This window comes from Eubalaena glacialis, chromosome 10 (assembly GCF_028564815.1).
Source record: "Eubalaena glacialis isolate mEubGla1 chromosome 10, mEubGla1.1.hap2.+ XY, whole genome shotgun sequence".
NCBI classification, from domain to species: domain Eukaryota; kingdom Metazoa; phylum Chordata; class Mammalia; order Artiodactyla; family Balaenidae; genus Eubalaena; species Eubalaena glacialis.
The window spans coordinates 119247787-119260207 of record NC_083725.1 but is presented as its reverse complement, the minus strand read 5'-3'; the positions used below and the strand labels follow the sequence as shown (position 1 = coordinate 119260207).

The following is a 12421-nucleotide window of genomic DNA, read 5'->3' as shown; positions in this document are numbered from 1 at the left end:
AGTGATGGCACGGATGCGGCTGTCCTGTTCGATCCTATACCACCGGTGGGCAGTGTAGTCTCGCGCGGACAGCTGGGTGATGCTACTTGCTAAATGAAGGCATCCAAGGCTTTGACAACACCTTGATGTCTTCTTCCCCTGAGTGCCCAAGGGCATCTCAAACGTCCCCTTGGGTTAGGAGCTGGTCACTGTGCTAATACCACAGGGAATATGCACTGTACGCCATGTGCCCCTGGCAGCTTCACGGACACCAGGAAGCCTCTTTGCTTTCCTCTCCTTTAGGAGAGGGGTGGAGTGAAAGTGGTCCTTGCTTACGCTGAGGACTGAACGTTGGCAATTCTGGCGTCATCGGCAGGGCTCATCCTCGTTTATATTTCCATTGCGAAAAGCAAACATCCAGCTTATTTAATTTACACTTCGTGCCCCATGACGCAGGGAATTTTATATTCAAGTGCTCACCAAGTTCTGCTTCTTAGTGTAAAATATACTGATGATTAAGTAATTATGAAATGCTCTCTTTCAAATTCACTGATAGTCATTAGTGACTAGGTTAAAAAATTAGTGAGGATATTTATCTGGAGTAGTGGCACAGAATACCTAAATGGGGGGGGGGGGGAGCTCACAGAATCATATTATAGCTTTTCCTCTTCTGTTAAAAAGTGATATAATTGGCTTTATTTCAGGAGTACAAATAGAGGGAAGCAGGTGTTTCAACCAACAACCTGTGATCAGGAAAATTCTGATTTAAAATTCCTTTGACTTTTCGGTTAAACAGTTATCCTCTCAAGGTCCGTGAACAGGTGCCACTAGTGAGCGCCTCAGGGAAACTCCAGCCACACCCGGCAGGCTTCGACTTGTCGCGAGTCACAGGGCAATGTCGGTGGGATCACACGTAGGGAAATCACTGTTTTTAATCAACGGGTCTCAAAGTAAAGCTGCAAATCAGCTGTGACAGAGCTTTTCTGGAGTTGATCTGGGGACCTAACAATTCAACACGTACGTTAAGCGAGAATGGGCTCAATTTCTGAGAATCCCATCAGTAAGAAAGCCTTTGGAACAACACTGTATTAGGACACTCTGTAGTAAATGCCAGCAGAGGTAGAGTCTCTACGGCAACTCTTGTGTTGGAAATTTATTAGAACACGATTTTCTCATCAGTAGATCTTGTAACTAACGCTACCCCCACCAGGGACTGAAATACACCATCTCAGGAGCTGCAGAAGCCACAGGGCTTTGTAGGGAAGACCATGAGTCAAACAAAGTAATTTACGTTAATGAGAATTAACTACCAGGGCACCACACAAGAAATGTTCAAAATTGTCCATGAGACGTACTCTTTAATCCTGTGCTTTCTTTGGCTAATGCTTTCAAATCATTAACAATATTCTATGTCAAGAAGTTAAAAACGTCAAGAAAAGTAAATTACAAGTTTTCATACTCCAATTCTTTTTGTTGCTGTACATACAGTGAAGAATACATTATAGAAAGTCTCCAACCTGAGCCCAGCTTCCCTCCTCATCTTCCTGATGTTACGTGGTTAGGGATGCAAAAGAACATAACTATTAGTATTGGTGAGCTTAGTAATGCAAGCAAATTAACTTTGCAGGGGAGGTGCAGCTTAACTGGGTGAAAAGGGTCAAAGAATCAAAGCATCATGCAAAATTCATGCAAAACCAACAATTCCCATGTCTCATGCAAGGAGCGGACTTCCCACGGCAAGCACACCCGGAAGAGGAGAAAACTAGGGCCAGAGGGCTGAACTGAGGTCTCCCTTAAAGAAGACAGCAATTAAGTCTATTCTACATGGAGCAAGTCTACCAACTTTAAGTTCCTGAAAAAAATATAAAATAAGATGAAATATGGATTGAGTTTCACACATTTAACTAATACCTAAAGGAAATACTTATCCAGAACAATCGAACGTAAAGCGACATTTCTGTTTTCCACAGAAAGGCCAAGAACGGCGCCAACCTGCGGCGGGGCTGCCCGGGGAGGGGCGGGGGTGGGGGTGAGCACAGGGCGGGACTGACCGTCTGGGGCGTGGCCGTGAGCGTCTCCATCTCCTCGTGTGTTAACCAGACATTTCCTGTGGTCTAGGGGCACCCCGTGACCGGCCACATCCAGGGCAAGGGCAGCGGTGACAGAGGGGAAAGGCGGCAGACACGTCAGCCGGGGCACGGGAGGGGAGCGGGTGGGGCAGAGGCCGTCCCCACCCACCCCCGTCTCAGACGCCCACAGGGAGACAGGGGCGCTCACCGCGCTCGCCCTTCTCCGGGCAGGACGCCGCCTTCTGAAGGAGGACAGCCCTAGAGCCTCCTGTGCCACGCCGACACCTGAGCTACGTGGCATCTGAAGAGCAGGGAACACACTGCGTGCTTCTGAAAGTGGCGAATGATTCTCGAGGAACTGTTCAGCCAATGTACTTAAGACGGTCTCACCCGGGCAAAGCACAACAAAGAACAGGACGGAAGTCCGGCTTCGGGCTCTGGGGAGACGGTTGTGAGCAGGCGGCCGCCGGTGACCGGGCCTCGGTCAGAGGCGGGGCGCGGGGCCGCCGGCGTCCCAGTGACGGCACCGCCGGGCGTCCCCGCAGCCCCGAGACGGCCGAGCCCCCGCGGGCGGTGCCCCCGCCTAACGGTGGGCAGGTTCCTCACGGGAGGCCTGTTCCTCTTCACCGTCCATTAAACTCAACTCATGAGACGCTCCCTTTACCGAGATACTTGGTAAAAACTGCGGGAAAACCCCCAGCACCTTCATTTCTGAAAAGGCGACTCTGGTGAAACACCTGGGCACAGAGCAGACCAGATACGCTGAGACCAGGCGCGCCTGTGCAAGAGGTGAGGACACGGGCCACTGTCGTCACCACGACACTCCCACTGAGAAACAGCGGAAGACAAGCGAACAGCAAAGCTTTCACGCTTTTCGTGTAAAGTAACTGTGAGCCCTGAATCGGGCGCTGACCTGCTACTCAGAGGAAGCAGGTCTGTGAGGCTTAGTTTCCGCACCGGTTTTTCTCTCCGGAGCAGACAGACTGAAAGCAGAGTGGGAACTGAGCCGGTGTACAGAGTCTGCCCTGGAGAAATGAAGAGCAGGCCCGCCCTGATCTCCCAATTGTAATTCACGTTTTCATTACGTTAGTTTTTGACTTTTTCAACTAGGAGGACCCTCTGAAAGGACGTCCAAGGTCTTCCCACGTGGAGCAAAACTGGACGAGCACAGACACTACTTGGAGTGCACTGCAGATTCTGGGCTCTTAACACCCCAGGGTCCACAGCTCCCCAAATGGAAAGCGCCAACAGGCCCAACAAGTCAAACGAGGGAACCACTGCTTACAATGCAACCTGGGGTCTAAGCCTTTTCTCCTTCACTTTCTTTAAATTCATATTTAAATTTGTGATGATTACTTTTTTACGTTTTCAAAGACTCCCATTTCTATATTACAATGCCACTGTAGCCAAGCTGTTATAAAAGTATTTAATGACGTATCTTTTAACAAGCCAATTGTCGCAAATTAAAAGTTGTCATGTCTTTGAATGCTAAACCTTTAAACTGGAACACTGGATGTGTGTATAAAGAACTGCGGAAGCAACACGCATAGGGGATGAACTCTTTTCACGGAAACGTACCGTTCTTGACGTAGGAGGGGCTGATGGACTTGTCAGGGACATGATCTCCTGAATCGCCAGCCTCAGCTTCAGCCGGTGCAGAGGGTTGCTGATGCCGATCTCGCGCTGGATCTCCGTGTCCGACAGGGCGGACATGATGGCCCCGCTCTTCACGTTGGCTCGGCAAGCAGCCACGTACCAGGCCGGCATCCCGACCCAGAGCTGGAGACGGGAGACACGGGGGCCAGAAGGTTACGCATGGCGTACGGATGGGCTCGCACACTCGGCCAGGATTCAGAGAGGGGCATACGCACCTCCAGCCAGACGACAACAGTCGGCCCGTCCCACTGTGCAAAGGGTAAGCCTTGTCTTCGGGCTTCTTCGAGCAATTCATGCCTACAGGTGACAGATGTTCAGACCTTCAAGAGCCACACTACACACAGGCAAAGTGTCTTCTTTATAAACCCCCAAAGTGTGATGCCACACATCTCATCATTGTCCTTCAACCTTCTAAACCATCCACTGAAGGGTAGTTTGGAACACATCACACTGAACGCCTGAGTAATGAAATGCTGAAAAACCCTCCACGATTCTCTACGGAATCGTCTCCTTCTAGGATTAAAGAATTACTACCAACTTTAAAAGACCCAGCAGAGTCTTCATATCCAAGGTAGGATATTCAACACAAAACATAATCACGCATCCCTTTCTAAACAAGGAGGACAAATGTGTAGGAAGAGGAAACCATACCTAGGTCTGAACAGAGGAGTCTGCCTCAGAGAGCTTCAGAAACGCTCAACATTTCACAACAAAACACAGAGAACAATGCAGACTTTTAACACTAATAACGCTCTAATATAGCTAGCAAGGAAAGGGCTGGACTTCGGCTGTTTCTATTCTGCACTGCTATTTAGCTAAGTAGGTATCTGCTAAATTAAGATACTGGGTCATCTTTTTTTGGGGGGGGTTATTTAATTTATTTTTTTTTGGCTGCGCTGCGCGGTTTGTGGGATCCCAGTTCCCCAATCAAGGATCAAACCTGGGCCCCCTGCAGTGGAAGGGCAGAGTCCTAACCACTGGACCACCAGGGAATTCCCGGGTCATCCTTTGGTTTAACCCACAAGCTTCACATCCAGAAAATTTAAATGCCAACAACCTCTACCAGTGCACACAAGCAGGCCGTGAGCCTATGATCCTGATGGCAATGCCAACTACCCCAGGGCAGGAGGCAGCGAGGAGTCCTGGGATCCTTTATGGCAGGGCTCCCCAACCCCCGGGATGTGGACCGGTACCGGTCCGTGGCCTGTTAGGAACCGGCTGCACGGCAGCAGGTGAGCGGCGGGGGAGCGAGCGAAGCTGCATCTGCCGCTCCGCATCGCTTGCACTGCGCCCTGAACCATCCCCCTGCCCGGCCTCCCCGGCCTGCGGAAAAACTGTCTTCCACGAAACCGGTCCCTGGTGCCAAAAAGGTTGGGGACCACTGCTTTATGGGATCAGAAATGTTCTGTGTGCCTGACTTTAAAATGCCCAAATCATAATGTTAACATCTTTTAAAATGATTTTGTCTACGGATAACACACTAATGTAAAAGATAACACAAGAAGCTTTATGAACCTTATTGTACTTCTTTGCGTTATGTACTTACAAACCTTTCTGAAAGTCACTAATTAGTTTAAAAATGAAAAGTCTAGGAGAGAAGATGGGACTGGAGTGGAAAGGACAGGTCCATTTACCTGACTGGACATCCCTGAGTCACTGCAAAATTCCTAGGTCGTTCTTAGTTATTTTTCTGTAATAATCTCTGCAGATCACACCACGGAATCTTTTATTTCTAAAGATACTTAGTGGCTTTTCTTTCTTTCTTTTTCTTTTTTTGGCCACGCTGCACGTCTTGTGGGATCTTAGTCCCCCAACCAGGGACTGAACCTGGCCACCGCAGTGAAAGTGCGGAGTCCTAACCACTGGACCGCCAGGGAACTCCCTAAAGAAACATAGCGGCTTTTCATTATATTCAAGTAGCATTAGACTTAAGACTGTGAAGTCTATGTACAATTAAAGCTCAAAATGTTTCACATAAAATTTCAAGTAAGTGTCCCTTTAAGTCAACCTTAGGTTTCCTGGGAAGAGTAAATACTGTATTATCCAGGAATAATTATACCAGAGAACACAACACATATCTTAACAGCTCCAGCAGAGTAAAAAAAAGGGTAAACTTTTTAAATTAAAACAAACAAAGCTATTCATAAATTAAAAACAAAAACTGAGTCCACATGAGATTGTGATCATCGTGACACAGGATCCCAACGCCGGAAGGAGTAATGGGGGCAAGAAGGGCCTTGTCGGGCAGGATGAGCCGTCAGCGCCCTGAGTCAAATGCTACTTCCTGTTCCCTAAAGATGCCGCCTCCTCAAAGACAGCAGCTACGCCTTACGCAAACATTCACGGGAGCCATACGAGCCTCTGAGCGATGCAAACAAGTCCTGGGCAGGTCAGCCAGGGACAGCCCGAGCTCTAGAGTGTGGTCCCTGGACCGCCAGGCTGGCCAGGAGGGGGCGGGGCGGCACCCGCCAGGCCGGGGGCTTTCAGAACCCCACGCTCTGAAGGCAGCCAAACAGGTACTGAATCCTTGGCACTTTGCCACAGACCTCATTTTTTAATATGCAACAGATATTCACTGTAGACAAGAAATTCAGGGTTACAAAGAGTCCACTGATTCCGTTACCTGGAGACTGGTGCACATCGTTCTGACTCTTTTCCAGGCAAGAGTCGTTCGCTTTCATAAAAAGCCTTTTCCACTATGGATGTATTTCTGGGATTTTAGAGCTCCCGTCCAGCGCCCTGATGACACTGGGGTATGGTGACGGAGGCAGGACAACGCGGCTGAGAGACGCGGGAAGCCAGCGAGAGGGCGAGGAGGCCCCGGCCGGGTGGCCGGCCCAGGTCTCGGTCTGCCGCCCGGGGCACCTTCCCCTGCGAGGCGGTCCAGGGCCTGGGAGCACGAGCCCCCTCCCCCCCGAGGCGCCCGTCCCGCGCTGGGGGAAGCACACCCGCAGGCGGGCATCAGCTGCAGGGCCCCCACCCCCGCCCCTCCGCCCGTGGGGCACAGAACAAATCACTGCTCCTCTCCCACTCCATCTAGGAGCCCACTCCTGCCTGCTGCCCACAGAACCTGCGACTGCTCCGAATGAAATGCCACGTGCCCTGGGATCCTCTGTTTCTACTCTCTCCTGTTTCCGGTTCTTCTCAACTGGGAATGCTCACACCCCCCCTTCGGGGGAGGCCCACCTGCTCCCACGACTGCCTCTCTTCGGCACGCTCTCCTGCACCATAGGGCTCTTGGCTGCCTCACGACCAACTGCTGAAATTTTATCTGTTCGAGATCTGGGGACTGCCATGGCACACACAGTTTTGTCTCCCTCACTGAATCCCATCATATACAGTCTGAGAAACCAGGAGATGAAAGCAGCTATTTGGGAAGCTATCGGTAAATCCTCTGCCAGAAATAGAACGCCTGGTCTCTGCTAATGGAATATCGGTAACAAAAGGCCAAGAGAAAAAGACTTTATGACAAAAAATGGTATTTAAAAAACTGTTGAGTGGCGGAATAAAATCTTTTCAGTCCTTCACTTAGGAACAAATGTGTTTCTTTAAAAAAAAAAAAAAGTACTGATATCAAGAACAAAGAAATAAATGCGAAGTAGAGCCGACCAACTCGCCCATGCACTCACATGACCACTTTCTAATAATCAACAGAAGCGTCTTTTCTTCCTTCTTTACTGCAGCTACCAAAATAAACATGACAGGCATTTAGTCCTCAGCTAAGTTAACTGCAAGGGAAGGAGGTATTCCTTCACAGGTCAGTCTTCTAGAAAACAAGAAATCTTCCGGTCATTAGCTCCCAAGCCTAAAACACGAGCACTAAGGCGACAGGACTCCAAATGCCTTAAATCCGCCCAAAGCACCCAGCTCTGTTCCGAAGAAGCCGAGCTACAAGCCAGCACCCTGCGGGAGTGAGGCGGGTGCCATCTGCTGGGTTCCCGCGGCCCCGAGCCACGGTCCAGAGGCAGACACAGGACTCGCTCCGCTTCTGCTGGGACTGACCTCCTTCCTCTGCATCGCTCTCTGCTGTCACTGTCTCACTCTCATCTGTGACCTCAGTGTACAGAGAGGACTGCGGACACGAGCCCGAGGGGGCTGCCTCCCCTGCGGGCCAGCTGGGACGAGGTCAGCACTGTGCCCACCCGGCTCGGGCCACGCGGGCGGGGCTACTCGGCTGGGACTTGATCTGCCCCCTCAAGGATCAAATTCTAGACCCCAAGCGGGATTTATTAAATACCTGCTCTAGTGGTCGACTGACGTGGCACACTTCCTAACCTCAGAATTAGAGTCACAGGAGAAAGACGTTCAGAAACACGCTGAATTCTATGGGGAACAGACACGCCTATGAGAGAAAGGTCATGTCATATGTGAATGACAACGTGCGTTTTAAATTAGGACAGAAGCACCATGGTCAAGCTGTCTTTCGTAACAAGACGGTTGTGTGAGCTTCTGCTGATCAAACACCATATGAGTGGCATCATCCAGACAGACAGGGCCTCACTTCTCTGAGACTGACACTCTGCACACCCCGGCACCTCCTACAAAGGCTCGCTGGGCTCCACTTCACCGACGCAGCCGCGCAGGCCAGCGCAGGGCCGGAGAGAGGCCCGGGCGGGAGGACTGCGGTGCTGCTTCCCGTCAGAAGCAGTGCAGCTCAGAGCCTGTAGCTGGCGATGGGCAACGCGGAAGGTTTCAGGACACACACAGCACAGCAAACCCGACGACTCAGCTTCCCCTGTGAGCGCACGACAGCGTCAACCAAGGGGAGGTGGAAAGACAGCATTTAAAGCACCAGGTCCTTATTAAAGGGGTCGAGTTCAAACGCCGTTGGGCAAGTGCCCGCACACGGGGAGCCCGTCTAGAGCCCAGGCCACCGCGATGACGGTCAGGGACGCCGACTTCCACGACAGCTGCAGCCTCCACGCCTCACCAGGCACGTCCAGCACCAAATGTGCCTGCCGTGCTCTCTCATGTAGCTTTCACGAAACCTGAAAGTCTCATCTTCACCAAATCTTGAAAATTCTCTAAAAAAGTGGACGCACTGGCTGTGTACATTTAGCAGTTAAAAGAGCACCTCTGAGATAAACTGGGGCTTAATAAAAAGAAAATATTTCTGACAAGCATATTTTGATTCTTACATCGATAATGCCATAAACGTTAAACTATATTCAAACAATATTTTTTCTGGAAAGCAAAATATTTTTTTCACATTTATAAATAAAGCATTCTCCCTAAAGTCAATGGTATCTCTGGTTAACTGACAGAACTAAAATTACCCACTGCAGTCAGAAGATCTTCGGACTCTGCATTGCTCTCTAAGTTGCCAGCACACGTTAGAACTTGCCGCGCGTGACGATGGAGCGGAGCACACCTGCTCGTGCACGCTCAGCCATGGTAACACAGAGTCAGAAGTTCCGCCTGAACACCCCAGCTCCAGAGGACCCCGCCTAGCAGACACCCCCCCCCAGTGCACGGACCTTCATCACACGCCGGGCAAGTAACCCAGCGACGTCTGCCACAGGCAGCCCACCACTCGCGCTTCCTCCTGAGAATTACAAGACAAATGGAGAAAACACAGTGGCGCATTTTAGCCAATTCATACTACGTTTGATGCTACGTGAAACACCAATGCTCAGGAGCAGAGGGTGGGAGGGCTGGGCGGCACAGCCAAAACCCCTACTGGTCTCTCGCAGCTGAGCGGGAGGATGTGAGATGAAACGCCCCAGCAGAATCTAGGGCACAGAAGTGTCCCGGCATGACTCCAGAAGGGCAAAAGGCTCTGACGTTAAGTCCCCATAAGCGAACGGCAATTACCTGAGTTCGGGTACAACACTCTCTACAGTTCAAAGACAGCAACACTCAAATCAGCTTTTGCTGCTGAGTGGTTTCTCCAGATTTCCACTTCCAGGGAACCAAAGACCGAGTATTCCTACGGTGTCATGAGCAATGACCGAACAGACAGCACTTCCCCAGGAACGCAATCAACACTATGCCAGGCAAGATAACTGTGATTTCTGAGAAGAGAGCTAAAATGAGGTAGATTTCACAAAAGAAAAATCAACAGGCAACTTGAGGGGCTAAAGGCAAACTGGTCTCTAGTGGAGAGGGTCCCCGTGGGCTCAAGGGTGGTCCTGGGGTCAGTGCCTGCAGGCCCCAGATTCCAGACCAGCGTTGGTTTCTCAAGGTGCTTGACAGTGGCCAGATGACCTTCCCCATCGTCAGATTTATCACAGAGCCCACCCAGCTTCCCCCTGTCTCAAGGGCCAGTATTACCACCTTATCACCACCTTTCCCACTCTCAGGTTCGTGCTCACCCGAGACTACAAAGCGTTCCGTCTTATTTCCCACTTGTCAGTTCACTGGGACAGTCTCCGCCTATCCAGGTCATCTACTTAGCGCTGGTTTGGAATGTGGTCACCCGACACACAACCTGTCGTGGGTCAGAAAACGTCTCTGGACCCAGAGACACGTGCACACGTTATGTGCCTCTGTGCCTGATCCTGGGGCATCACAACGCCCGAGCTCCTTTGTAGAAAACCATCCCTACTGTTATTGCTTATTTTCAGAATCAGGACAACTCAGAATTAAAATTTAATAAGATTGCAAAACTGAGAGTCTGTTTAAGATAAAAATACAAAATCTACCAGAGGAGGGAAAAAAAGGGCAACACGGTAAGTGACACGTTCCTGACTGATCGCTACTGTGAGCAGCAAACCTCTGAACACTGGTGGCAAGTCCCCGTAGTGGCTGCGGTTACACGTGCGTCTTCCCCAGTGCCGGCACTGTTTAAGGAGCCTCGTGTACGTATACGTAGATGTATCTCTACAGCTAATGCTCGTAAAGGCCCCATGGGGTATGTACTACTATGACTCCCATCTCACAGACGAGAAAACTGAAGCACAGGAAAGCCAAGTTTCCCAACGCCCCAAAGCCGACTTGCGCAGGAGCCGGCATTCAGATACGAACGCTCTGTGGCCGAGCACGACTCGGCACCACGACGTGTCCTCGCCAGAGAACTCTGCAAAGTGGGCTAGGAACCCATGCGTGAGTCCTTCCCAAATTCACAGATGTTCTAAGTCCTCCGGCAAGTACAGTTTAATAAAGGCTTTGGGTTAAGCTTTCAGAAGATAATATATATACAGAGCTGGATATCACATTTAATCAATAAACATTAGTTAAAAATCAGGAACAACTGAAAACTGTTCAGTGAGATCGACAAAAAACAAAAACCTTACTTTTTTTGAAGTTTACGATTTTTTTCAGCCTGTCCTCCCAATTTGCTGAGTCCCAAGGCATCTTGAGATGAGTTTTCTGTCTCTGAAATAACAGCTACGAGGAAGCAGAGTGGTCGAAATATTGAGAGAAAATCAACACGGCCGAGTTAGGTGTTTCTGTAAACAGGTGGAGGAGTTTTTGTAGGGAGAGTGAAGAAAATTCTAAAGGCGAACTTTCCGACCAGATGGCACGCGCGCGCGCACACACACACACGCGCGAAAACGGTCAAGAGGCGGTAAGGCTGACGCCTGGGAGACACTGAGCTGCTCGAGGCAGGCAGACGTTACCCGTGCTCTCTGGGCCGTGTGGGGACCCACTGGGGAAACAGACCCGGGAGAACACCCAGCTCGTGTGAGAGGAAGCACGCGGTGGCGACGGGCGGCGGAGGGGTGCGCGGAGGGGCGCGTGCAGCCCCCTGCCCGCTCCGAACACTGAAGAGTTGGCTGGAAACCACCCACCTTGTCCCAGCGATTCCTTGCCAAGGGCTCCAGGTCGGCCCTTCTCTTTCTTGCCGAACAAGCGGCCGATAGAGGACTTGATGCCCTTCTTCTTGGGGGCTTTGTGCAGCGAGTCCTGGCTGCTGTTGCTACTGCTGGGGTTGCTCGCGGGGCCGTCCTGCGAGCCTGTCGAACTTTGGGGACAGAAAACGACCTTTAACGGGGGGGCCTCGCGCAAGCACAGCCCCCACAAGGCTCGCGCCTCACGGGCCGCGCTGCGCACAAGAGGCGCGGGCTCCGCTCCACGGGCAGCTGCCCCCGAGGGGCCGAGGCTCCGACGCGAGCTCTCCTCCCGAGAGGGTGGGGCCCGGCTCCAGACCACGCAGTGCAGCGCGCACCCCGAGCCCCTCCAGGTGGCCGCCCGGCAGGTGCAGAGGCCCCCGGGGAAGGGCGGCTCCTCCCGCCACCCTGAGTGTGACCTTCCCCGCCGGGGCAGGAGAGCGATGGTCACCGTGCGGCGGCGCTGGAGAGAGGACCACGCGTGCCCTCCGTCGAGTGCTGCCTGGCTCGGGACAGGAGCTCAGCAGGTGGCGGTCTGACCAAGGCCAGCGTCACAGAACCGTGACTGACGGTCTCCTGAGAGGGGGCACTCGGGGAGCACGGAAGGATGGGGTGGGACACTTCACAGCTCGGAAAGGACGAGAACGCATCCGAGAGCCACGGAGCGTCCTACAGAGGAGTAACGCTCAGAAACACAGCCCGCGCCGGGCGGAGGCTCCAGCCAGCAGAGGAAGAAAGTTCCCAAAGGAGTTAATCTGTAGAATCTGAAGAAATGAAGTGTTTCTAAAATTGCTGATATCACTTAACTCTTTTCTTGCCAAGCTGACTCTGTCCAAACGGAAGGCACCTCCTGCCGGATTTCACTACAGCGCCCAGAGCAGGGGCCGGCACCCTAAGTCTATCACTTAAACAAACACGCTGAACTGAGTGGTATTTCTTTAAAAT

The 12421-nt window shown here is 51.6% G+C and overlaps 1 protein-coding gene across 3 annotated transcripts in view; it reads right to left on the bottom strand.

Moving 5' to 3' along the window:
- The window catches only part of PPFIA1 (PTPRF interacting protein alpha 1), a 91572-nt gene that overhangs the window by 11982 nt on the left and 67169 nt on the right, over nt 1-12421 (bottom strand). For all 3 annotated transcript variants that reach the window (XM_061202224.1, XM_061202226.1, XM_061202225.1), the window contains exons 18-21: nt 11438-11610; nt 10940-11033; nt 3920-4001; nt 3627-3827 (exon numbers count right to left, since the gene is read on the bottom strand). In XM_061202224.1, the coding sequence (XP_061058207.1) occupies nt 3627-3827; nt 3920-4001; nt 10940-11033; nt 11438-11610 (550 nt within the window). The remainder of the gene's footprint in view (nt 1-3626; nt 3828-3919; nt 4002-10939; nt 11034-11437; nt 11611-12421) is intronic.